General features: G+C 41.9%; 1 protein-coding gene across 14 annotated transcripts in view; it reads right to left on the bottom strand.

Annotated features, from left to right (window-relative positions):
* The window catches only part of FARP1 (FERM, ARH/RhoGEF and pleckstrin domain protein 1), a 194,590-nt gene that overhangs the window by 21,737 nt on the left and 145,474 nt on the right, over positions 1-27,379 (bottom strand). For 8 of the 14 annotated variants that reach the window (XM_083501135.1, XM_083501142.1, XM_083501139.1 and 5 more), the window contains exons 14-16: positions 21,109-21,296; positions 17,661-17,750; positions 16,495-16,628 (exon numbers count right to left, since the gene is read on the bottom strand). In XM_083501135.1, the coding sequence (XP_083357261.1) occupies positions 16,495-16,628; positions 17,661-17,750; positions 21,109-21,296 (412 nt within the window). Of the gene's footprint in view, positions 1-16,494; positions 16,629-17,660; positions 17,751-21,108; positions 21,300-27,379 lie in introns of all 14 variants that reach the window. The other 6 variants (XM_083501138.1, XM_083501131.1, XM_083501143.1 and 3 more) reach the window with 1 other exon arrangement.

Here is a 27,379-nt window from a genome sequence, read left to right as displayed (position 1 = left end):
CCTTAAGAGAGAATATTATGAAAATGATATACAGGTGGTACATGACACCAGTCAAGCTTGCAAAAATCTATCATTTGCCCAATAATAAATGCTGGAAATGTAAAGAAACTGAAGGTACATTCTTTCACCTTTGGTGGACGTGCCCAAGGATTAAGGCTTTCTGGGAGATGATCTATAATGAAATGAAAAAGGTATTTAAATATACCTTTCTGAAGAAACCAGAGGCCTTTCTCCTGGGCATGGTTGGCCAATTGGTGCTAAAGAAGGATAGAACTTTTTTATGTATGCTACAACAGCAGCAAGGATACTTATTGCAAAATATTGGAAGACACAAGATTTATCCACTCTGGAAGAATGGCAGATGAAGGTGATGGACTACATGGAACTGGCGGAAATGACTGGCAGGATCTGAGACCAGGGAGAAGAGTCGGTGGAAGAAGACTGGAAGAAATTTAAAGATTATCTACAGAAATACTGCAAAATTAATGAATGTTAGAATGATGTTGGATTGAAGTTAAGTGGTTTTTAGCAGCAATATTATAAAGGAATATGTAAAAATGGATTGTTAACAGGTGATAACCTGAAGTTATAATATATTAAGATAAAAGATTAAGATAAAATCAAAGAGGGAAAGGATTTGCTGAATTAACTAATTGAACTGGAATACAAAAAAGGGAGGTGTGAGGAGGTTAGGGAAACAAGCAAATGAAAGATAAGATATGGAAAGACTGATTTGTTTTTAACTGTTTTTACTTTGTATTTTCATTTTCTTTTTTTTTTACTTTTTTCTCTTATTTTGTAATATGCTGAAACTTTAATAAATATCTTTTTTAAAAAAAAACAAAAACAAAAGTTCCAGCCCACAGTATCCTGGGATAGACTTAAAGGATGCTAATTGAAACCCTTGTCTCCTTGGACTGAGCTGGAAATGAATCATAATAATAATTTTTTCTTATTTATACCCCACCTTTCTGACTGGGTTCCTCAGCTACTCTGTGGCTTACAACATACATACATACAAACATAACAAAACATAAAAAACTTCCCTATACAGTGGTACCTCGGGTTACATACGCTTCAGGTTATAGACTCCGCTAACCCAGAAATAGTACCTCAGGTTAAGAACTTTGCTTCAGGATGAGAACAGAAATCGCACGGCAGCAGCAGGCCCCATTAGCTAAAGCGGTGCTTCAGGTTAAGAACAGTTTCAGGTTAAGAACAGACCTCCGGAACGAATTAAGCTCTTAACCCGAGATACCACTGTACAAGGATGCCTTCAGATGTCTTCTAAATGTTATGTAGTTACTTGTCTTCTTGGTTTGGGAGCCACTTAACTGCATGCCCTCCAATATTTCTCTGATGAAAATAGGAACATCCTAAGGAGAAGCGGGACATTCTGGGATCAAATCGGAAACCGGGATGGCTTCTGTAAATCCGGGACTGTCCCTGGAAAATCGGGAGACTCAGAGGATCTAGGATAGACCCTTGGAGGGTCTAGAATACCCTTCCTTCTCCACTGCCCTGATATGTTCCTTTGCAGCGAAACAGCACTGACCCATAGGTGCCGACTCCATGGGGCCTGAGGGGGCCCGAGCCCCCTCAAAAATTCGTTTGGGGGGCTCTGCCCCCCCAATAATCTCGAGCGCCCCTCCAGCAGAGCGCCACCGCCGCCCCTCCCCCAGCCCAAAATGCACAGGGTCGGGCTGCATGCCTCCTGCCCTCCCTCCCGAGCAAAAGCTCCACCCAATTTCCTTCGGAACTGATTAACAGGCGCAGCACGCTCTCCCCTATTCGCTCACGAGGAGGCGGCGCCACTTTATCTGCATATTCATGAGCTTATTTATTATTCATGAGCTTCCGCGGGCTCCCCCAATGTTTTTTATAAGTCGGCGCCCGTGCACTGACCCTTGGGTCTCTTTCCAAAGGCTGCTGTTCTATCACCTCTGGTGTGCTACAGATCATGTTAGGACAATGGAGGGAGAGGAAAAGAGGGGGAATTGCTGTTCTCACATGCCAATAAGTAAAGCAAGGGATGGGAATGGGGCTTGGTGGTTGGCAGCGAAAGCACCTATCACCTGCCTGGATCTAAGCCAGAAAAAGTTATGGATTCTGCCTCACCAGGGATTCCTAAAAGCCTGACTCTACTTTGAGGTGCACTGCTACAAACCTTGGAAGTTAGCCTGAACTTCTATAGATGAAACTGATGGGAATGCACCCAGACAGCTCCAGATCAGTGTGCAGACTTTAGTTTGTGTATCACAGTACAGTGGTACCTCAGGTTAAGTACTTAATTTGTTCCGGAGGTCCGTTCTTAACCTGAAGCACCACTTTAGCTAATGGGGCCTCCTGCTGCTGCTGTGCTGCCGTTGCACGATTTTTGTTCTCATCCTGAAGCAAAGTTCTTAACCTGAAGCACTATTTCTGGGTTAGCGGAGTCTGTAACCTGAAGCGTATGTAACCTGAAGCGTATGTAACTTGAGGTACCACTGTATATTGTGCAAGCCTTTACTTTCAGGCACTTAAATAAATAAATAAATTCGGTCCTTCTCCACTGGAGATATTTAGACTCTCCATTCACTCAGTATTTGAAAAAGCTGAAGCAAAGTTGTTTGTCGTGTGGCATTGGGGATGGGGAGGGGAGAGGTTGCTGTTCAATAAACAGTGGGCGCTAAGCTCCCTTGGGCGCAAAGAACTGTGAACTTCTCTGGATCCAGCCCGATTTAGTTCCTGCTCATTTCAACAGGGCCACTTTCCAAATAAACGTTCTTATGATTGTGGAGCAGACAAAGCCTCCTGAATCCACAATGTTTTAAGATAAAAAGAATAATGCTATTGAGACAATTCTTCTGGGTGAGCATGCATTTGCATTCAGCATCCTTATTACACAGGCCTCTTGTGTATTATTTTCTAGCTCGAGAAGCGTAAGAGGAAAAACAAATATCGCAGAGAGAATCAACCACTGAATTATCTCTGCCCAACAAGAATTTTAAAAAAGGATTTCCAAAAGAAGATGCTGAACTATTTCATATTAGTGGACCAGTGAAGCCAGATTGCTGTATCTTACATTTTATCATTATATTATACCCCAGACTGCTGCATCTTCCAGCTTTATCGTCAAATGCTCTCAGACCTCAGTACAGTGGTACCTCGGGTTACATAAGCTTCAGGTTACATACGCCGCTAACCCAGAAATATTACCTCGGGTTAAGAACTTTGCTTCAGGATGAGAACAGAAATTGTGCTCCAGTGGTGCGGTGGCAGCAGGAGGCCCCATTAGCTAAAGTGGTGCTTCAGGTTAAGAACAGTTTCAGGTTAAGAACGGACCTCCGGAACGAATTGAGGACTTAACCTGAGGTACCACTGTCTGCAGAACAGAACAAAGCTTAAAAAAAACATTTTCTCCCTGAAAGACCAGTTTGTGCTACAATAAAGACATTAATATTGCATGCTTTTCTTTTTAAAAATGTAATGAATGTCACAAGCTTGGCATTTGCTTCAGCTCCACTTATAAACATATGAGGTGGAGCTGCCTACGGAAGTGTGCGCAATTGCCAGGAGAGGCTAGCCTGACCTCAGGGTGGGTGGATCTGTCTCTTTCTAATCCATGTCACTTTTGAATATGTTCATTCATAAGTCTGTCACACCCTGTTTCAGCATAAGTGGGATTTTAAGACTAATGTGCAGATCTGAACAAAACGGTTATCCTTCAGAATTTGCACCTCCCCAAATTCTGTGAGGTAGGTTTTCAGCTCAAAAAAGTGTTACGATTCATTAAAATGCATTTATTTCTTAGATGAAATGCAGTTTTGACAGAAAATATATTTAGAAATGCAAATTTTGTGAGAAAATATGTTTAAAACAATGTGTGGTATTCAACTAAGTTTTATACAGAGTAGACCCATTGAAATTAATAAGTTATGCCTGTCAATTCCGGTGAGTCTACTATGGGCAATACACCTTTATTTTCTCTACCAACATTATTGCCACGGACATTATCCCTGACTCTGCCAAAGGATATTCTACTCAAATAGAAGCATAAAATGGTGCTACACCTCCTAAAAATGAAGGTAAATTTTAATTTTAATCAAAAAGTGGTATAAAAGGCCCCAAAGCGGGACCCAAAACCAACAAAAAATTATGATGCTATAAGAAATATAGCAACCTATTGTTATTTGCCTGTGAACACTAGAAGCTATGCTTTACAGCGATAATTCCACTCTCCACTTATCGGCATCTCAATATTGAATGCTAATTTTATTACACTGGGAGAGCAGTAAAGAATAAATACCTGTACTGACTTTTCTTTTCTTTTTTTCATTTTTGCTAAGGAAAAAAATATCTTAAGCTGGTCCTGTAGAAATCAACATAAAGCTTAGCCAGAAATTAAGCTTTGAATATAAGGAGGATTCAGATTTTGGGAAAAGCTCTGAGCAGCTGTACATATAAGAATGGTGATGTGACCATTCAGTTGCAGCAAAGGTCATTTTAACACTACACACCTTTGCTGCGACTGAATCGATTTCCTAGTTTTACTCTGAGTGCAAGTAGGCCGCCTGCTGAGGTCAGAGGGAAGGAGAAATTGTTGGATGCTGACATGCTGAAGTGCCGTATTTTTCGCTCTATAGGACACACTTTTTCCCCTCCAAAAATTAAGGGGAAATGTGTGTGCGTCCTATAGAGCGAATGCAGGCTGCGCGGCTAAGCCCAAAGCCAGAACAGGGAGACGGAGCGCTGTGCAGCGCTCCGTCTCGCTGTTCTAGCTTGGGGTTAACTGTGCAAAGCCTCCGCAGGGCAGCGGGGTGAAGGCTGTCCCCGAAGCCAGAACAGCAAGATGGAGCGCTGCTCTAGCTTGGGGATGGCTGCGCAAAGCTTTCCCGGCTGGAGAGGTTGCAGGCGGCTAAAGAGGAAGCGAAGACAGCCAGCGGGATGGATCCTGCTCGCAGTCTTGGCTTCTTTGCTCTTTGGGGCTGGGGGGGGGCTAAGATTTTTTTCCTTGATTCCCCCCCTTAAAAACTACCATATTTTTCGCACCATAGGGCGCACCAGACCATAGGGCGCACCCAGTTTTTAGGGGGGGAAATCAAGGGGAAAAATCTCCCCCCCCCACCCCGAAGAGCAGCGTACTGGCTGCGCACCTCTCCCTGCCGGAGGGGTTGCGCGCCGCTATGGCACAAGCCAAGGCAGCGAGCAGGATGGATCCCGCTCGCTGTTTTGGCTTCCCCTTTAGCCCCGGGAGAGGCTGCGTGGGGCTAAAGAAGCCATAGCCCCGTGCAGCCTCTCCTTGCCGGAGGGGTTGCGCACGGCTATGGCACAAGCCTGCATTTGCTCCATAGGACGCACACACATTTCCCCTCAATTTTTGGAGGGGAAAAACTGCGTCCAATAGAGCGAAAAATACGGTAGGTGCGCCCTATGGTCCGGTGCGCCTTATGGAGCGAAAAATACGGTAATTCTGCCCCTTAGTCTCCTTGATTGCAGGACTATACCCAAAGGTTGCATTAGTTCAAACAATGGCTCAAAAGGGTCATGCGTTCCAAACTACAATAAGGAAAAACAAACTCTAATTTACACACAGCCCCTTCAAAACAGAAGGCAATCCTGAAATAACATGCAGAATGACTGAATTATGGCATTTTTCCTGGTAAGGGAATATCGCTCTTGTCCTGACATGAAAATGGAGACCAGAACAGAAAAGGATAAAGCCCAAGGCAAAACATCTGATCACCACTTGTTGCTATAGTTGATAGGAAGCCATAAGGAATCTGCAGTGTCTTTACAAGAAAACTGATCTCCAAACACAGGAAGAAGACAGATGAAGCAGAGGGGATCAAAGATGATAAAAACCCAATAATTGTTTTTACAACCTAGGGATTCTTTTAACTACCTTCTTTAATCAACTCAGATTTCAGAAACCAATCTTCATCAAATGGGCCTCTGAGATAAAATAAGCAAGATGAAATATAGCGGCTGGGCATCTGCAGAAAGAATACTAGCTTACTGTTACTATTTCTTGTGCTGACACCCAGCTGTTCCTCTAAGGCGCTCAGAGTTACTTGCACACATGGTGCCCAGCTGGCCTCTCATTCAACTGGCACCAAGAGCCAGACATTTTAGCTTTGATGCCTTCAAGACCACTCTTCCGAGTTTATTTTACAGGATATTTTTTGGGGGGGGGACACGGGTGGCACTGTGGGCTAAACCACAGAGCCTAGGACTTGGCGATCGGAAGGTCGGTGGTTCGAATCTCCGCCACGGGGTGAGCTCCCGTTGCTCTGTCCCTGCTGCTGCCAACCTAGCAGTTCGAAAGCACCTCAAAGTGCAAGTAGATAAATAGGTACTGCTCCAGCAGGAAGGTAAACGGTGTTTCTGTGCGCTGCTCTGGTTCACCAGAAGCGGCTTAATCATGCTGGCCACATGACCCGGAAGCTGTACGCTGGCTCCCTCGGCCAATAAAGCGAGATGAGCGTTGCAATCTCAGAGTCAGCCACGACTGGAACTAATGGTCAGGGGTCCCTTTACCTTTACTAAGGATTACTGAGATAACATGGTATCCAGCACCCAGGTAAAAGCGCTCTAAGTACCCCCGTATTATGACTTTAACATGCTCTGAAGCGAGAGCACAAAGTGTACCTGATAGTTAAAGTGAGAAATGCTTATTCCAGGTTACTGATGCTTTTGGTGAGTATAGTTAACTCCAAAAGAAGTTAACTTGCATCACAGTCTTGCACACCCTACTTATACAAAAGTCCAACTGAGTTTATTATTTACAGTGGTGCCTCTCAAGACGAAAAGAATCCGTTCCGCGAGTCTCTTCATCTTGCGGTTTTTTCGTCCTGCGAAGCAAGCCCATTAGCGGCTTAGCGCTATTAGTGGATCAGCTGATAAGCTGCTTAGCGGATCCGCTGATAAGCGGCTTAGCAGATCAGCTGATAAGCGGCTTAGCGGATCAGCTGTTAAGCGGCTTAGCGGATCAGCTGTTAAGCGGCTTAGGATCAGCTGATAAGCGGCTTAGAGGCTTGGGGAAAAGGGGGGGGGAGGAAAAAAACCCCGCAGGAACTCACAAGACATTTTCGTCTTGCGAAGGAAGCCCATAGGAAATTCATTTTGCGAAGCACCTCCAAAACGGAAAACCCTTTCGTCTAGCGGGTTTTCCGTCTTGCGAGGCATTTGTCTTGCAGGGCACCACTGTATTTTCTTACTATATACAGTCATGGGGGGAAAGGAAGTACATTTTCTTTGATTTCTATGGTTTAACGTATGAGGACATAACAACAACAATCTGTTCCTTAGCAGGTCTTTAAAATTAGGTGAATACAACCTCAGATGAACAACAACACATTGGCATGTAACACTGTGGCAGGAAGAATCAGCCCCACAGATATAAGATGGGGGACACCTGGCTTGCAAGTAGTACATGTGAAAAGGACCTAGGGGTCTTAGTAGACCACAGGCTTAACATGAGTCATCAGTGTGATGCAGCAGCAAGGAAGAGTTAATGTTCTTCTAGGCTGTATCAACAGAAGTATAGTGCCCCAATCAAGGGAAGTCATAGTACTGTTCTATTCTGCCTCGGTCAGACCACACCTGGAATCCAGCGTCCAGTTCTGGGCACCACAATTAAAAAAGGTTATTGACAAGCTGGAATGTGTGCAGAGAAGGGTTATCAAGATGACCAAGAGTCTGGAAACCAAGCCTTATGAGGGAGTTTAGCCTGGACAAGAGGAAGCTGAGAGGAGATAAGATAGATATTTTCAAATATCTAAAGGGATGTCTCACGGAAGATGGAGCAAGCTCCTTGTCTCCTACTTCGGAGGGCTAGGATGTGACCCAATGGATTCAAGTTACAAGACAGGAGGTTCCAACTAAGCATCAGGAAGAGAGTGGAACAGGCTCTCTTTGAAGGTGGTGGTCCATTGGACATTTTTAAGCAGAGGTTGGATGGCCATCTGCCATGGATGCTTTGGTTGAGATTCCTGCCTTGCAGGGGGTTGGACTAGATGACCCTCAGGATCCCTTCCAACTCTACAATTCTATGATCCCTGAACAATGTGGAAAGGGGCACTGGTGACTGCTGAGAGGACAATGGGACAGGGGAATTCCCCACCCCCACTGTGAACTTCCTTAATGCAGCCTTTGAATTAAAGGGAACACAGCTGAGTCCTTGTATATTAAAGTGTTAAGACAAGAAGCCCCTTGAGGTCAAGCTTTGTCTTCTTATTTCAGACTCTAATGAAGACGAAACAGACCACATCCAGCCTAGGTTAAGTAATGAGCCATGGCCTTAGAAATCAATCACAAAAAGAGGGAGAGAATGCGAGGACAAAATGTATTCATGACCTCCTTTTTAAAAAATTCATTCATGCCAAAAGTGGGATTTCTTATGTGCAAATTCAATTCTACTAGTTCTGTTCTAGGTATGACTACTCAGAAGTATGTCCTATCCCTATATACACACACTTGCTTGGAAATAAACCCTAGGTAGACATGCACAGTAAAAATGGGAGGAACAATCTGGCTTTCTACAGCTGGTGGGACTAATCTGACATACAGGTTATACTGTATATGCTGAAAGCAACTAGCAAGGCTTATTTGCAGAAACTGCAAGGAGATAAAAATCACTCTACATATTTTACTTGCCTCATTATTTTCAGTCAGTTTATTGTTCAGCGCAATGGATAAAAACTAGCAAACCCCCCCTGCGGTGTTTTAGCCTGCCTGGGAAAACTATTACATTAGAATAAAGAACTCGCTGTGCAAAAAAATAAAAAATAATCTAGGATAAATCTTAACACAGAGGATTTCCTCATGTGAAACATAAAATTTAAATCACAGGCCAGAGAAACAAAACTGCAGTTTGTTACTGACCTTGCTTTCAGTCAAAACCTCCCAAGACAGACCTATAAATTGTTATGAGTTTGGGGTTAACACATTCCCCTGGACTAGTACAGCTTGCCAGAACACAATAAACAACAGTTTGCAAGCGCTGTCTCCAGAGAGGTTTCCCAGTGGCCTACTTACCGTACTTGGTATTATAGAACGACTAAAGAGTTTCTATTACCTATGAATGCACAACGAAAGTAACGGATATTTGAATGCACAACAAAAAAAGTGCAACGTTAGATAAAAAAACAGAAATATGAAACAAGACTATGGTTTCCAGGACTAGATCATATTGTTCTTTCTTAAAAACAGCTTTAAGCCCATATTGAAATCATTCACCATCTCAAACAATTCTATGTCCATGAGCCGAAATGCCTGAGGCCTCCTTTGAACATTCCTTAAAAATGCCAAGAGAGGAAGTCTTAGCAAATTATGTTTTCTGCATCCCCACTACTATAGAACGGGCGAGGTGCCCTGCTGCAGAAACAATTCCTAACTTGTGCTTCTGGCTAATTAAATCTGAAAGAAAGAAGAAATATTCCTAACAGAAGAAAGCCTTAGTATTGATTTGGCTCCACTGATTTGGAAAATATATTCATAGGGTGACTACCCCTATCCCTTTTGGGCACAGGCAACCCTACAAATCAACTCATTCTAAGGAAGGGCTTAACTCACTTTGCACAAATATAGGGCCGGAGGAAAAAATATGTCTGGTACAAGATGTTAATTTTCCCCACCACAGACACAACACTACACGGAATACCTGCTCAACACAGACAACCACTGTTGCCATTGCAGGTAGAGAATAAACCTCTAAAAGTGGAAGCAAATGAATGGGTTGTCATTGTGAAAATGAGAGTGACTAAGGCCCGGATTCAACTAACCCAGTGTGCTAGGGAGCAGTACCAGCGCTTCCACTGGTCTACTCCCTAAAATCCACGCAAGAGGGTCAGGAAACTCCCAGACAAGTCCTACTACAAGCTCCAGCTCTGCCAACTACATTATTTCCAAGGCATATTCACTTGAGTTGTCAGGCAGACGATTGGTGAAATCTTAGGTTAATATGCCATACAGCTGAGTATGCTCACTATAATACACTTATATTTCTGCAAGACTATTTGTAAACTGAAGCATTAGACAAAGAAAACATAGCAGTTCAAATCTTTACAACTTATCTATTTTGTGGCAGAAAAAAATTGGCATTAAATAAAGAAACAAGCCTCTTGGTCTCAGCTATTATTATTTTTTGTTGTTGTTTCAAAAAAGCTTAGTAGAAAGCATTTCACTTTTATCCCCTTTTACAAAATATAAAAAAGGGTGCAAACTCTTATTATTTCTGCTATTCAGCTCAATACTACTTATCACATTTGGCTCATGCCCAGCAAGCAATGTGTAAAGGCATTGTAAAGGAAAACTGATTTCGTTTCTGTTTGATCGCCACCAAATAGAATTTACTCTCCTGAGTAATGCTACTAAACTCCAGGTTTTCTAGATATGTACTATGCCAATGATTAAGGAGTACATTAGAGTACATTTCCTTTCAGTTTTTTCTTCTTTGACTATTGATGGAGAAAATTACAGATGCCAATAAAGGGAATAATTCATTAAAGATCAGTGACCAATTGGGAGAGTAAGGCTACCATCTGAGATATTTATTAATCTGTCTATCTGCTCAAGGGCACAATGGGGGAGGGGAAGGTTTAACAGGGATGGAATAGCAAAAGAAAAACATTTCCAAATTACTCACAATAGGTAGGGAAAAGGTTCCTTAGCCGATTCTGATAAGTCACCAGATCTGCCTCTTATTGCCTCTGTTTTTAATAAATCAGGATTAGCTAGAATCACACAGTGGGGAATAATCTTATAAAAACCATTAGCTCCTTCTGGCACCATTCCACCTCCCTTTTTAAAAAAGGGCTTCTTTGACCTTAGAGCTGAATCCCTTCTCGTAATCGATCTCCTGCTCAGAAGTTTAAATATATTGTCTACATTAAAGATCTAGAGGGATTTAAGAAGTTGATGAGATGATTTGGCTATCAGATTGGTGAGGCTTAAGACCAACAGTAGAAGAGGAGGAATCTGTAAACCTGGAACTGCAAACCTGTAGGTGCCGCCACAGAAAAAGCGTGCATAACTCAGGAATAACGTTTTATCCTTCGCATCAAACTCCAATCTCCAAATCCAATCTCTGGGTTCCAGCCAGTGTTGCACATGCAGGAAACAATTTGAGCAGCCTCTCTTTCCTTTCCCATACTACTGATATCCTCCAACCCTCTGAACATCGGACCATCTGGGAGGGGGCTACAGAACATTCTGGGATGTGGCATATGGTGTGGAAATTTGGGGGTCTGTGTGCCTAAAATCAGGCACTATTGTCACATGTACTATTGTCACATGATTCCTTATTTCAGGTGGTTTCTGCCCCCAAAAAGATAGTTCAGAATGTTCAGTAGGCTCTACCCATCTGCTGCTGCCTTGGTCATCCGAATAAGTTTTCTAGGAGAGGGTATTGAGAGTTGCAGAAGCGTTGGACTACTGGTTGCACGAGCTACCTTCTGCTTGTGCAATGTTGGCTACAACCCGCCATGTTGAAAGAATCTCATGGGTAATAGTACGTTTCCGAGCACAATTCAAAGTATTGGTGCTGACCTTTAAAGCCCTAAACGGCCTCGGCCCAGTATACCTGAAGGAGCATCTCCACCCCCATCGTTCACTGAGGTCCAGCTCAGAGGGCCTTCTGGCGGTTCCCTCGCTGCGAGAAGCCAAGTTACAGGGAACCAGACAGAGGGCCTTCTTGGTAGTGGCACCCGCCCTGTGGAACGCCCTCCCACCAGATGTCAAAGAGGAAAACAACTACCAGACTTTTAGAAGACGTCTGAAGGCAGCGCTGTTTAGGGAAGCTTTTAATGTTTAATGGATAATTGTATTTTAATATTCTGTTGGAGGCTGCCCAGAGTGGCTGGGGAAACCCTGCCAGATGGGCGGGATATAAATAAATCATCATCATAATCTTTGCCTGAGACCTTAGGTAGCTGCTGCCAATACTGGGATAGAAGACAGAGTAATGGTTTTAGAAGGAAAAAAATTAATGCAAGTGCTTTCTGTGCTTCATTGGGTTCAGGGTCTGGTCATAAAGCAGTGGATAGTTAGGGTCATGGTTTCCTGAAATTCTACCTCCAGAATACTCTTTCCACACAAGCTCATGTGCCTAACCTAGTGGGGCACCTTCTACATAATCCTATCCCTGCATACTGTAAATGACAACGTTCTAGGCTGCACACTTTTCATACAAGGTGGTACTGACAGGTAAGAAGTCACCTGGCTACATATTCTAGAGGGGAAATGGGAAATTATGGAAAAGTGGTCTGCTAAGCAGCTTGCCTTGCTTTTCACTGTCAGACCCTGACAATCTCCAAGGAAGACAACGTTTTAATGGAACACAATTTCAAACTATGCTTGGGGGTACTTGACAGCTATGGTGGGAGGTTTAAATATAGCTTTTGTTACTTTGTGGGCCTTTCAGCAAAGCTGTGACACCATGCTGTACGTTGTGCTTTTGGAAGGTTTACAAATAGATGCCTGGCAAATGGATCACATCTGTCAAACGAACATGTCAAAAAACCTTGCTTCGGAGACAATTTTTATCTACCCGCCATTGCCCTAGTTTTGAATTTTCACTTGAGACTATGTAACAGCAAAATATCATTTCTGGATAGGTATTTATTACACTGTACTAAAGACTGCAGAAGTTGGTGGGATCTATCGAGGCTTGCTGTCTGGGACTGCTGAATAGACCAAACTGTACTCCACATTCTTGCAATGGAATCCAACCAGGTCTCAGTGGAATCAGCCTCAGAGAAGTATGATAACTACAGGGTCCTCCTTTATATCACTGTAGCGTAAGACATATGGCTACGGTTAATCTAAATCGCAAACCCTCATCTATCAGCAGCTCTCCTTTCCTAATACTTGGGAAATCCTTTGTGGATTATGAGAGCTAACTCACTGATAAACGATGCCACTTCTAAATGAAATTACACATTAGTACAACCAACACAATCAGGCACACATTCATAAATTTTATTAAGTTTAGCCTACTCCTGTTATGAAATCATTTTTTTTTTTTTGCAGAAAATGGACACCTTTGCTATAGAAATGGCGTGTGAGGCATCAGAAGTGGGTATCTTTGTGAAATAACTTTCTTTCAGTAATATATTGAATAAATATTTTGCCAAGGTTGTTGAAGTAAAATTCATCGTCTTACCTGCCACTTTATGTCACTGCATATTTACAAAAAGCTGTCTAACTTGCAAAGGGGCTTGTCTGAGTAAAGTTGCAGCATTTTTTTGTCTACTGACAAAGTAGACTATGACATACAAAAAAAAAAAAAAAAGAAGAGCTTTACTTGCTTATGTCACTTTGGAGATGATGATGATGATGATTATTTTTATTATTACCCCACCCATCTGACGGGGTACAGACAAGAATGCAGGCAAATTTAGGAGATCAGCAAAGAGGGCATGCATTTTAAATGTGGAAAGCTTGAATCCTACTGCAATGCTGCAAGATGAAATAAATGATCCTGGGAGATCCTATGAGTACCACACATACAATTCTTTAGCTGCAGACCTTGTTCTGAATACAATTCCCTTTCTGTCACGGCAAACAACTGATTTGGTTGCTCACCTACTTGCTGTGAGGGGACTAAGGAAGGAAGGGTCACTTCTGATCTTTCCTTGGGTACAATGGGGATAGGAATTGAGACATAATCTAAACACATTCTCAACAGCATTCATGATACGAGGAGAGAGCAAATCCTCTGTTTGGTGCTTAGCTTTCAGTGGTGCTGCAAAAGCATTAATTCAGAAACAAGGGGAAGTATCCCTTACAGCATTGTTCTGGAGGAGGAATGTTTAGGAGAAATATTCCCCAAGGAGAGCATCTACAGACTTAAACACTTGTGTTTGGCATCCTAATGTTTTGCTTCCATAAATACTAGACTTCTCCAATCCTTTGTTTTGCTTTTGTTTCGAGTGACTGATTAAAGCAAAATTAAATTGATTAGCGCTCGTCAGGTCTGATTGCACGATTACAGTTCCCTCCTATTACAATTCACTTCCGAAATGAGGTCAACTAGCTTCTCCTATTGCACAGCGATACCGGAGGCAAAAGAATAAAGGTTACGAAGAATGATAGAATTCTGAACAGGCTCAGATCATTGATTAGATTTCTGCCAGCAAAGAAACGTCTCCTTTGATGAACATTTCTTTCAAGTGGCATGTCTCTCTGACAAAGTGTTATTTTATTTCTCCTAAAGCTAACAGGTGTGTCCCTCTGCCCCACTGGCTGATTCACTGTCTTGCTTTCATCCAATACAATAAACAAGTAATTAAAATAACAGTACCTTTTAAAGGCTACCATGCAATGTAGGTAACAGTTTGGGCATGCAGGCCACTATTATATATTTGTAAAATAAATTTGTCTGAATTAAGAGATGTACAGGTTCAACAAAATCAGCTCTGGAAATCATTTAAGGGGCTTTGAACTCAGCAGCCCACATCTTATGATCTAGATGAACCAATTTTACTGATTTATCAAACCAATGAATGTTTTCAGCCATGATTGATGTTCTATTTTATTATTTTATAAAGCTTTGCAGCTTGTTCTAGGTGGTTCCACTAATTTCAGTGAGACAAAAGCTTTAGCACTACAATCTTCTAATGCTTGGATCTCATTATTTTACTCCTGGGTAAACATCACACAAAAGAGAGGAAATAAAACATAACATTAAGTTTTGCTACCATTCATCTGTACTAGGTAGAGAGACAAATCTTGAAGAAATCAAGGCGATCCAGCTTTGTAATATACCTGTATCACATTTGGGGTGGGTGTGTTAAAAGATGGAGGGAAAACAAAGGCTTTTCTACAGCTGTCCTACACCAAACCATTCACATGACACTAACTCACATATCCCTGATATTCTCCCCCAATCCGGATTTTCAAAGGGCTTGGAACCCCAGAGTATTTTAAGAACAGGGGAGCACTAAAAATATGGCCTCCCAGGAATCTACATTTCATTCTGATGAACTGGTAGATCAGGCCTGGGGGGGGGGGGAGTAAGAGATGGACAGAGGTGGAAGCATCAGGTGAACTGAAAATATAATAGGGGGTCAGTTACAGCAAGATATTCAAGAAGCTGAGCACGGCATTGAGGTGGCACAAATACAAGATGGGTGACACCTGGCTTGAGAGCAGTACATGTGAAAAGGATGTAGGAGTCTTGGTTGACCACAAACTTGACATGAGCCAACAGTGTGACGCGGCAGCTAAAAAAGCCAATGCAATTCTGGGCTGCATCAATAGGAGTATAGCATCTAGATCAAGGGAAGTAATAGTGCCACTGTATTCTGCTCTGGTCAGACCTCACCTGGAGTACTGTGTCCAGTTCTGGGCACCACAGTTCAAGGAGGACACTGACAAACTGGAACGTGTCCAGAGGAGGGCAACCAAAATGGTCAAAGGCCTGGAAACGATACCTTATGAGGAACGGCTAAGGGAGCTGGGCATGTTTAGCCTGGAGAAGAGGAGGTTAAGGAGTGATATGATAGCCATGTTCAAATATACAAAAGGATGTCATATAGAGGAGGGAGAAAGGTTGTTTTCTGCTGCTCCAGAGATGCGGACACGGAGCAATGGATCCAAACTATAAGAAAGAAGATTCCACCTAAACATTAGGAAGAACTTCCTGACAGTAAGAGCTGTTCGACGGTGGAATTTGCTGCCAAGGAGTGTGGTGGAATCTCCTTCTTTGGAGGTCTTTAAGCAGAGGCTTGACAGCCATATGTCAGGAGTGCTCTGATGGGGTTTCCTGCTTGGCAGGGGGTTGGACTCGATGGCCCTTGTGGTTTATTCCAACTCTATGATTCTATGATTCCTCTGATAGAAAATAGTTTGGGGAAGGAGACCCGACTCAGCAGAAGCAGATCATAACCTTTTATGCCCCTATTCCACTCCACAGGCAAAGCAAACTTACAAAAGATGAATGAGAAAAGGGTATATTTAGGCAAACAAGTGGATAAGTTCTTTTAACTGAACAGGTTAGAATGCAACATCTAAAGGCACAAAGAGAAGCAGTGCAGGATACCTGATAAAGATCCCCTACAGGGAAGAAGAAAATTAATAGCAGCTTTGGGTTGGAGGAGATCAGATTGGGACAATGATCCTGGCAGTGCAGGGCTTAATCCTTTCTTCCACATGCTGTATTCTCACTCAAAGATTGATTCTCCACCCTATGATCTGGTTTGCTTTTTGCCATGTGGAAGAAAACCTTCCGATTTTATTCATTTATTTGTACATTTACAGTGTGAGAGGATTTGGAACTGGAAAAAAGAAAAGGACTGGTATAAATCCAGTCAGTGCCCCTCCCCCTTTATTAATCTTTTTATGCAATCAAGGATCTCCTGCATCACTTCTAGGTGCACCCGAAGATTTGTAAAGCTCTTCTTGCTGGAACTGACAGCCGACCCATTCTGACGTGAAGAGAGGCATAACAGAACATGAACCTATTTAGCACGGAAAAGGAAGGTTAATTAAAAAACAAACAAAACTGCTTACCACAGGGCAAGCCGCTGCTCTATTTCCTTTAAAAAGTTGGTGTGAAATTTGTGCAAAGGTTCAAAGTTGGAAAAGATGAGATTCTTCAGTGCTTCTGGCATGCAGTCTTCCTTGCTAACTGTGCTCTGGAACCACTAGAAAGACCAAGAAAAGCAATAAGGCAGGTCACCTTTGGGGCCAAGTCTGTTGAGTAGCATAGCCTTTCCATGGGGCTAAAAGAGCATAGGTTCTGCTTGGTGAATAACTCTCCCCAGCAATAAAGGTAAAGGTAAAGGGACCCCTGACCATTAGGTACAGTTGTGACCGACTCTGGGGTTGCGGCGCTCATCTCGCTTTATTGGTACAGGTCATGTGGCCAGCATGACTAAGCCGCTTCTGGTGAACCAGAGCAGCGCACGGAAATGCCATTTACCTTCCCGCCGGAGCGGTACCTATTTATCTACTTGCACTTTGACGTGCTTTCGAACTGCTAGGTTGATAGGAGCAGGGACTGAGCAACGGGAGCAACGGGAGCTCACCCTGTCACAGGGATTTGAACTGCCAACCTTCTGATCGGCAAGCCCTAGGTTCTGTGGTTTAACCCACAGCGCCACCCGCATCCCCTCCCCAGCAATATCACATCACAAATTTGCATCTTGGCTCAGCCAAAGGGTGCTATATATAACAGAGAAATAGACACAGCATGCCTTATAAACAAAGTAAATTAGCTTCTAGAATGTGTTTTATTGAGAATGTATAAAATGTTTAAGAGTTTACTGTGTTGGGGGTGGCGGCGTTATATGAAGGGGTTAAGTTTAAAATAGCATGTATATGTTGGTGGCCAAGAAAAGCTGGGTTCTTTTTACTGTGTTAAAGGATTGTAAAATTTCACTTCTGATTGGCTTGCTGCATAGAAATTCTTGGTCACTCATTGGATGAGAAAAGTGACTTGATGAGGAGAGGCCACTCAAAGTGGGGGAGATCAGGAGCCGGCCATTGCCTCACATATTCCCTATCCGGTAGGGAGAGGGTATTGAGCAAAATATATCAATTAATTTTTTGTATTTTTCCCCCTACCACAAGAAGAGGGTTGCGAGGGAGGGAAGGCACAACCACCTAGAATCCCTTAAGTTAAGTTTTGTCCAGGAAAGCTCATGGCTGTGTGTGTAATGCAAAAGCAAACATACCGACGTGATAACTTCAAGGTCTTTCAGGTAAGTTCGTTCTGTGGTGGAAACTTCTTTAGCAATGAAGTATGCTTTGTCAGTTGGAAACCTCTGAAAACAGCAAGAAACAAACAAACATAGGTTTTGGTCTTTACCCAAAAAGTAAGTTCACAAATTGAAGAAAAATAATAAGGAAGAAAGAGTGGGCCTATTATAATTCAGAGAATTATAATTCAGAGAATTTTGGAAAAACCTTGCCCAACGTGATACAGTGGTACCTCGGGTTACATACGCTTCAGGTTACATACACTTCAGGTTACAGACTCCGCTAACCCAGAAATATTACCTCTGGTTAAGAACTTTGCTTCAGGATGAGAACAGAAATCGTGCAGCAGCGGTGCAGCGGCGGCAGGAGGCCCCATTAGCAAAAGTGGTGCTTCAGGTTAAGAACAGTTTCAGGTTAAGAACAGACCTCCAGAACAAATTAAGTTCTTAACCTGAGGTATCACTGTATATTTTCAGAAATATGAAATTTTTTTAGCTGCTATGTATTTATTAAAAATGGTTTTAGACTGCTCTCTCATACAAAAAATCAAGTTGCTGTACAACAAAATAGACAGTAAATCATAGTACACCACAAAAACGTTAACAAGTTTAAACAACTGGACACAGCGGCTGCAGAACCCCCAAGTGTCCCTATTTTCCAAGGACATCCCTGATTTAAAGAAGCCGTCCCGGTTTCTTATTTGATCTCTGAATGTCCCACTTTTCCCTAGGATGTCCCTATTTTCACTGGAAAATGTTCTAGAAATATGAAATTTTAACTAAAGATTTGAGGATAACTTTTTATGGTCATGGGGCTTCCAACGCAGGATTTGTGAGAACATGGTTTTTCAAAGGACCCTCTCAAAACCACCACGAAATAGTAAGAAACTCCCATGCCCATGGAAGCCTCCTGTAATTTCCTGGATCTGTTGTCATCCTATGTAAAAAAAAAGAATCAAGAAGATCCAAAGATCCATGAGGATCTGTGCCCTGAGTCATTTTTGTGGTGCTGAAAAGCACCGGAGCTGTGGTTTTTACGGTGCAGTCTGCCACTGCAAGCTTTGTTCTGATAGAGTTTTCTAATGGAATTTTGGGGATTTTCTTGGGGGGGGGGGTACCATCTAAAATCATGCAAATGTCAGAAGATTCATTTCAATTCTCCTGGATGTGACATTTGTCTGAACCCTGTGGAAAAGCAAAAAATATATCTCTATGTGCTTTCTCTTTCTGTACGAAGGAGTGAAGGAGGGGAGGAGAGAAGCAATCAGGAATTGATCAAGATTTTTTGGGGGATTATATGTACCTAGTATTTTCAGTATTAGGATACAATAAGGGGCATATACTGCTTCCTCCATATATGTAAATATGGGCAAGAACTGTTTGCATGCAGGACAGTTAGCACTCCATGCAGTAATTGACCAAGAATGACTTCATATCCGTATTCCAAACAAGGCAAGAAGTACACGTCATACCTCCGAGAAACCTAATGAATTTCGTGATTCACAAATGGCAAAGGAAAGCTCTGAGGTTTACATATAAAGAAATTGCATTCAACTAATGGTGTGGTGTCCTGCTTCCTTATCCTAAAGACATAAACTCTTCCAGGCAGCGCAACAACTTTTATTGCCCTGCCTCCATCCAACGATCAGTGATGTGCTAAGCACACCCTGCAGCCAACATTGGAGCATTTCTAAGCAAGCTTAGGCAGAAGTAATCAAGAGTTCACTGGCACTTGCTCTCTAGTAAGCACAAAGCAGGATTGCAGCCCAGGTTTTCTTCATTGTGATGGTTGTCAAAGGGGCCTTGTCAAACGTGGATGTATTGTGATTTGGCCATCTACAAAGAGCAAGGAAAAAGCTCAAATCAGCTGTACAGTCAGCCAACCACCCAACACGTGGAATGGAAAATCAGCTTCTAGGCTTTTGACTTCATTCTTCATGCACTTTGCCTGCCTTGTCAAGGAAGGCAGCTGAACCCTGCTGTGTGCTCCATTAGAACAATCAAGGCTAAGAGCTGCCTAATCGTGCCTTGCGACTGAGAGCAAGAGTAGAAAGAAATACAGGAGAGCAGAGCGTTGCATGTTATTGGTGTGGGTGTAAGCAGCATCAGGCAAAGGGGACCTAGTAAGGTGGTAATGTAGCCTTATTAGACTTTACCAATTGGTGGGCTCTGCATTGCTCCCAGACGGGAGGAAGGAAGTCAAGTGACACTGAGGGTTGGTTCAGAGAAAGAGTTCTTTATTTCTGCTCCCCGGAGCAGCAGAAAGGCACTTGCGTGGTCAGTCCACAGCAAGTCCAAAGAAATGAGCAATTTCATGCAGTATATATATCCTCCAGGCACCCTCTCCCCCCTTCCCCAGAAATCCAGTCATGTCAGCTTGTACACGCAGGTTGACATCACAGATGTTCCTGCTCTTAACCATAAAAGGGTTTTCCTTCCTGTACTTCTGACCATAAAAGGGTATTCCTGTTCCTATACTGTTATCTTGGAGCAAGAGGTCACCAACTCCAAGAACACACTCTGGCACTGTTCCCGGACTAGGTCTGTGCGTCAGAGTGTGTTCAGAATGTAAGATAAGACCTAGACGTGTCATCCCTACTCCACTGGAACAGCCAAGGTCATCCTTTGGGGTGACTGATAAAGGAGAGAGCTTTGTTTATACAGCTCTGTTCTTGTTATGCATTTGCTCAACAGCTCAAGTTAATGCATTTTAGAAATGCTCCAAAGGAGAAAGAGGAAAAGGGGTTTTTTGGATCCCGTTTCAAACTGACTGCACAGAAACCCATTCCTTCATTAATAGGAAGAAAAGGGCATTGAATCCAAAGGATTTGGGGTGTGTAGGAGAAGATAGGAACCCTGTTCCCTAACATGTACAGAAAGCTTTTCTTTGCATCTATGAGGAAGCATTCAAATATGAGCAGACACCCTTGGTCTGACTAATACAGTGCATCAAGAGCTCAACCACATGAATCTGCTGATGGTGTAATTCAACATCAGAGGTAGATGGATAATATTTCTGGTAGATGTGGCCTCCTATACTTGTGAATCACTGTATCAATTTGAGCACACAAATTCATTGCATCACCTACTTTGTGGTAACAGGAATTTATTTTTCAGGTTGTTTTTTTTTAAAGTTAAAAAAGGAAAGAGAAGTCATTTGTGGAAAGGAAATGCCGCAAATCAAAGGCTCGCTTCCCAGCAGCCCAGTGACTTTGAAAGATCACTGCTTGAGCCCTTTAGATCTGTTAAGTGTTAAAAAAAAATCAGTAGCAGACACTTATGCTCTGTTAAGCATATGCTAGTTCCTTGTATAAAAAATGGAGGTTGGTTGGACTGAATCTGATAGAATAATAAATGCAGTTATAATCCAATGTGTTTTAGACATGCCAGATATCGTAACCAAAATGGTAAGAGCATCAAGTACCTTCCTCCTGACTTCCTCTTCATCATCAGTGCGGACACCAGTTTGGTCATTCATCAGAGGACTGACTAATGGAGAAGCTTGCCTGTTATCAGGACTCAAATTAGGAGACAACGTTGCATTTGTCATAGCTGGTCCGCCTTGGGAATTGATGGACAGTTCTGAAAGGTGGGGGCTGCCCGTGAGAGAGCCTGCTGAAGGAACAACAGAGTAAAATTCAGAATAATTTAGAAATATGACTTTTTAGCATATATGAGAATTATAGCCAAGAACCTCAGCCTATGTAAATGAGATGGTTCCAGCTAGTTAAATTGAGCTACTAGTTATGTGAAGAGCTAATCTGCCTATTTAGTGCGTATGGAGAACAGACTTGAGTAAGATTCACATTGTATTACAGCAGTGAAGAAAGAAGAATGTAGCCTTGCTTGAGCATCTGCTTCTTTCCTAGCATGTGGTGAATCAAGTTAGAACAGCTTTAGAGAGGCAGCTTTGTGGGGTGTATGAGCTTCTGTTGTTAGATCTTATTCCACTCACACATTTCAGATGCCACAATAAACTATTGTTGCTCCATCTCCCCCTTCATGAACAAAATGAAGAAGTTTTCAAGCTTCTGTTTTTAGTTTTAAGCAAACCAGCTTCCCACTATATCTGACTATAGGAACTGGCTTTTTCAAGTTAGTTGAAGCAAACCGGGATCAAATCGTGGTTTCAGATCCCGGATTAACCAATTAACCGTGGTTAAAACCAGTCACTGTTTCCTGCATCCAGGCACAAGAGGAAACTGCATTTTGTTCAAAGCCATGACGGGAAGTTTTAAACCTCCTCCTCTTGCACACAAATGGGGGAGAACATGAATAGGAGGCTAAGACCTGTTCATCTTCATAACTTTGAATTGGGCCTTACGGTCAAAGGACCTTGGTCTTAGCTCCAGTAGGCAATAAAACTGTCCGATCTGCAGCCAGCTCAAAAAAAGGGTAAAGCTTGCAGCTTTCACTATAAATTCAAAATGTATGGTTTTTATCATCCATTAGTACTACTACCCAATTAGCAGCACCCAAAGAAACAGACATTTTTCTCACTGAACTCCAACCCCCATCACTTGTTATGCATAGAGATACAAGCAAAGTGTCCTGCTCTATCCTCGCCCCACATTTTTATTTGAAAATTCATTGTCTTCCTCATCACTTAATCTAAATAGAAACGAATGGGGATAGGGGTGGGATTCAGTTCAGATGGTTGGGGAAATCCTGTAAACAGAAAAAAATATGAGATGTTTAAGAAGCAGTCAAGTTGTGTGGGAGAGAGTAATACTGTCCAAAGAGGACATTGTCAAAGCTGTAAAATTTCTGTGTGCTCTACTATTAGTTTTACTACATAATAAATGTAGAAACAGAGAGAGTTACCCTATAGTTAACTGGCGTTTTATTCACCCTCCTACAAACTTAAACTCCAGAAATGCAACTGATTAAAATTATTTCACAGGGTGCTAACAGAATAAGCATTAGAAAAAGCAGAATCTAGAGGAGGAAAGTGACTTTCTATGTCAATGTCACATCTAGAACAAAGGGAGCAAACTACTCAAGCCCTCTTGCTACGTACAACATAAATATGTACAGTGTACCTTGTCAAGTTATTCCACGCTCCTCTGACTGTTTTGGGGTTGAAATGCTAGCATTACATTGATACAACAGATGTTATTTTTTAAAAAGCATGTGGAAGGACCACTTCAAAATGTTCGCTGTTGTTAAGCCTAAGAAAAGTGTACAAAAAAGCGTGAAAATGGACAATTGCACACTTTGGTGGCTACGTGAAAGACAATGGCCCGAAAGGGCTTTAAATGCTGTCCTCCTTTCTTGGATGAAGCCTACCATTTCTTTTTGACATAAAGTAGTCATCAAGCTCACATTCACTATATTATTTCCAACCACATATTTCTGCAACCCATTAATCTTCCTTCATGCTTTAGAAAAGCATCTTAATTTAGGGAAACAAATAAGCTGCCAGCTAGTACAGCTAACAATACCCATCATGTTCACGCACAAATGATAGGCTCTTTATTACAAACATATCAAGAAGTTTCATCTGAAATTTATCTTGGAAGCCCCAGTAAAATATAGCACAGCATCAAAAATTCAGAGAGATTATGATCAATTCGTTTTTCAGCAGGACCTAAATGGTGTATAGATTTTTGAGTTGCACTAGCAAGTTTCATATTTATCTCATCATCTTTATCAGCACCAAAGCAAATTATGCAGAGCAAATGGGATACTTGCCTGTAGATATATATATATATGCCTCAATGAAATAAATTTACCCACAATTCCAGGCTATGCAGATGCTCAGGAAAATCTGAGAGAAAGCCAGAGCTTGTTACACAAATGTCAATTTTATTGACACTAGTACACAACTGTATACAATAATTTCATAATAAAATTAATGCAGTTATAAGAAAAAGAAGAAGGGAGGGACCCTAAGGTCAGGAAATCGTATTTTCTAAGTTTACAACTGGTATGTTTTCAAACAACATGTACAAAAGACCTACAAGAATCATAGTATCACCTCAAATATGTAGTAAAAACACAGAAATTCTGGCACCGTGCCTGCCCACATGACAGAAGAAAAGAAACATTAGCATCCGTATGTGAAGTTTTCTGCTTCTCGGAAATTAAGCATCTGAAATCTAAGTTTACGGACTGGCCACAGCTAATCATAGGAAGTAGCAGCTATACATGACCAACAACCTTGTTTTTATTTTTCTAGATCTTCAACAACTGGTGTATTTGCCATTATACAGGAGGGCATCCGTATGGCAGCCTGATGCAAATGCTTGGGCTGCCCCATCAAAACACTTGCTGTAGTGTTGAGGGTTCCTGTCTGACTCGTGGCTCAGCTAGATTGCATGGAAGCTCCAAAGGCATTAATCAGCACCTCAGCAAAGGGTCTCTCTGTGCAGCCTACTGCAATTCAGAACTGGTGTTTCGCAGTTCTCTGAATCCAAACTCCACCAAGGTTTGGTTGGGGACAGTTCACAGCAAATAAAGTCAGGATTCCTTTGAACGTTCTTAATTTAATATCACCCAGTGACCACCAAATGTAAGATAGTTGCGTTTCCAAAGGCTTAATTAATACAGTGTTTTTCCCCTGTCAAAATATGCGGGAAGAAGAGACTAAACGAATACTGTATAGAATTGAGATCTAATCATTTTCTTACTTGCAGCTGCATGTGTGGAAGATGCCACACACATTTTATGCTACAGGGTTGGTGGACTGGAATCTGGGGATTAGCAAGGGACAGGCCATAGGAGTCAAAATGCAGAAATATTTCTCTGTTACCTGGTACCCCTTCCTTGCTTTTAAGGACAAAGAAGATGATAAATTGCTCCTTCTAATTTCACAAAGACCCCATTGTGGTCAGACACAATTCCTAAGCATTCATGGCCGCTTGATTGATAACAGCATAACCTACGCCTGCTTTATCTTATGCTACATTGCAAATTCTGCCTCAGTTGTGAGAGTTATTGGATGTCATATCTGTACCAATATTGACAAATTATCTATCTTTCTATCTACTGAAGGCCAAAGGCTAGGAACTAAAATGGACAGAAGGCTTCACGGCATTTTCTCCATGCTGTACGTCATGATCTAGATTAAAATCAGCCTCGCCTTTTAAGCAGAACTCTTTTGCTCCTTGTCTGTCAAGCAGATGCACTGCTTTGAACTTATCACAATGCATACCAAGACATGTGATAAGCTACATCCTAGAAATGCTATGTAACTTCCAAGAGCTCATGCGAGAACAAAGATGGAAGGCTTCTCTCCTTAATAACCATCTATCAGTCTTCAAAGTCTGTTTCCTACAAGGAGTTGCAGAAAATCACAACACGTTACAAACATATTGTATGATTTGAAGTTCACTTCAGTCATATTAGCTTTGGGAGAACGGCTCACATGGTGCCTTTCTGTAAAATGGGGCACCTTTGAGAAATGCTTCCTATGAACACATATATAATTGCCCTGTAGAAAACAAGTGATATTTCAGGGGGCTGTAAGGTAGCTATAAAGACGTAACTCTAGCCTTGAAGTAATGAATGCAGTATTTTCCTGGTAGAAAGCTTATTCATTGGCCAAAAAAAGTAAGATTCCCTGGAACTCTTCTCTCTCAAAACTCATTTCTCCACATAAGCAAAGAGTCAGCTGATGCCTCGAAGGGTGTCTTTATATAAATATTTAACCCCAAGCAAGCATTTGGATTACTAATCCATATGTAATTACACATAGGATTGTACTGTCTTAGATCTATGTCTGCATAACTCCCCACCCCAATCTGTTTGATGCCCAGCTGAATAATGTAGATGATGTGTAATGTGAACTAATCCCTAGAAGGATTCATAGCAAGTCTATAAAAAAGGCTTTCAAATAAGATTAAAATTTTCTTTAGACTTCTATAACTAAAAAATTTGCATCACTGAACTGGGATACTCGTAAGATTGCTATTTTGGACCTCAAAAATATTTAAATGCTGGTTATTTAATTTTTTTCCTTGGTACACGCTAGAGTCAGAAATGCAAATGCCTCTAAATCAAACTGATGCATTCCACATTCCTCATACTATAAAATGGAGGGTGAATGGTAATTTTAGCTTCATGTCAAAGCATCCAGATTGACTTTAGAACCTGAAAATCAAGCGGTGTTCTTGTCATTCCTCAGATCGTCAACAACAAAATAAGGATTGCCTCAAGCAAAATTTGATGTGGAAGTGCTGGCATGGGGTAGGGACAGGTTGCTTATATTGGCTTTTGCATAGCTTTTTTTTTTTAATTAAAGAACCACCACCAAAAAAATCTAACAACCTTTTCTTTAAAAAAGAAAATGAAAACAGACAACGTACTCAAAAGACTGATGGAAAGCAGACACATTCAGTAAGAACGTGTTAAAGAAATGTAGATTTATAACCAGCACTCAATAATAACGAATAAAGGTACTATTGACAGCTATAGCTAAGGTACTTGAGTTCATACACTCCTCACCGGTGTCAAGACCGTTAAAACAGAATTAATTCTGAGTGTTCTTTTGTTTCACAGATTCCCCTTTCCCAATTTAAAGAAGAGGAGCCTGCGAAGATTATAAGAAGGAACAGAGAAATGGCTGATTTGTGTGGCCCCCTCCATCCCTTTCTGAGCCTTTGGCAAAGGTGGGGGAGAGGGGAGAGAGAGGCCCATGTCTTTGGCGGCAGATGAGTATTCCATTTCTGAATCAGGAAGATCTCCCCTGGTTCCTGGACAGAGCTACAATTCCCAGAGTTCCTGCTACAGTTCCTAGGATTCTTTGATGGTTCAGAGAAGGATAATATTGCTTTAAATGTGTAGTGCAGAGGGCCCAAGGAAGTCATGCATCCCCTCTTACAATTTCTATGGAATGTGCAATGCCACAACTTCCTCTTGAGCTAATTTATTGGACAAGAGGTTTTCAAAGGGGAGATGCAGCAAGAGGTTTCAAAAGTAACATAAAATAAAAATAATGCAATTTCAGCAAAGATATGGGACAGAAGCTGCCTTGCTGAGATAAACGAGAGAGGAAGGACACAAAGGGTTTTTTGGGGTTCTTAAGGCTTGAAATGGATACCCGTGACAGTGGTGATAGGGCATGATTTGAAAATATGGCGCATCGTACCAATGAACATGTCCCCCTGCACTTGGGTCAACAATGTGAGCAACAATTAAGCAAGGAAAAGTTTTACAGCAAGACACCAGTTAGAAAGGGTAAAGCCTTCAGTACAGGTAATAAAAAAGCAAAACGAAATTAATGTCATGCATACATAGGATAACTTCAGCCTGACATGCTTACAGACAGTCACCAAATTCAGCATTAGGTTTAGTAGCCAGGAACCCCTTCCTCTTGGGTACAAAAATCCATGCTGAAGTGATATATAATAGTATTAGACAGTGGCAGGTACAAAACTGGACAGTAACTGCAGCAGTTAGCCGATAACGGATTACCCTTTGATGGAAAATAATGTACATCATGACAAGTCTAATAGCAATATGGGTGGGGGGGGCTTTTAGAGGCGTGAAGCATGTCCCTTGTCTATCTTTGTTCTTTCCATCGCTGAACTAAGCAAAACAAAAAGGAACAGAGAAAAAAAAAATAGTGGTCTGAATATAGTACCTTAAAGCACACATGCATGTAGAAATAGTTGCTTAATTCTAAATAAGATGCATATTAAACATTACAGAATATGTTTGCTTGAACAGTCTAGGACACTGGTCCAATCCAC

Source organism: Podarcis liolepis, assembly GCF_965112155.1.
Source record: "Podarcis liolepis genome assembly, chromosome: 4".
Taxonomy (NCBI): Eukaryota; Metazoa; Chordata; class Lepidosauria; order Squamata; family Lacertidae; genus Podarcis; species Podarcis liolepis.
This window is presented reverse-complemented; position numbering and strand designations above follow the sequence as displayed.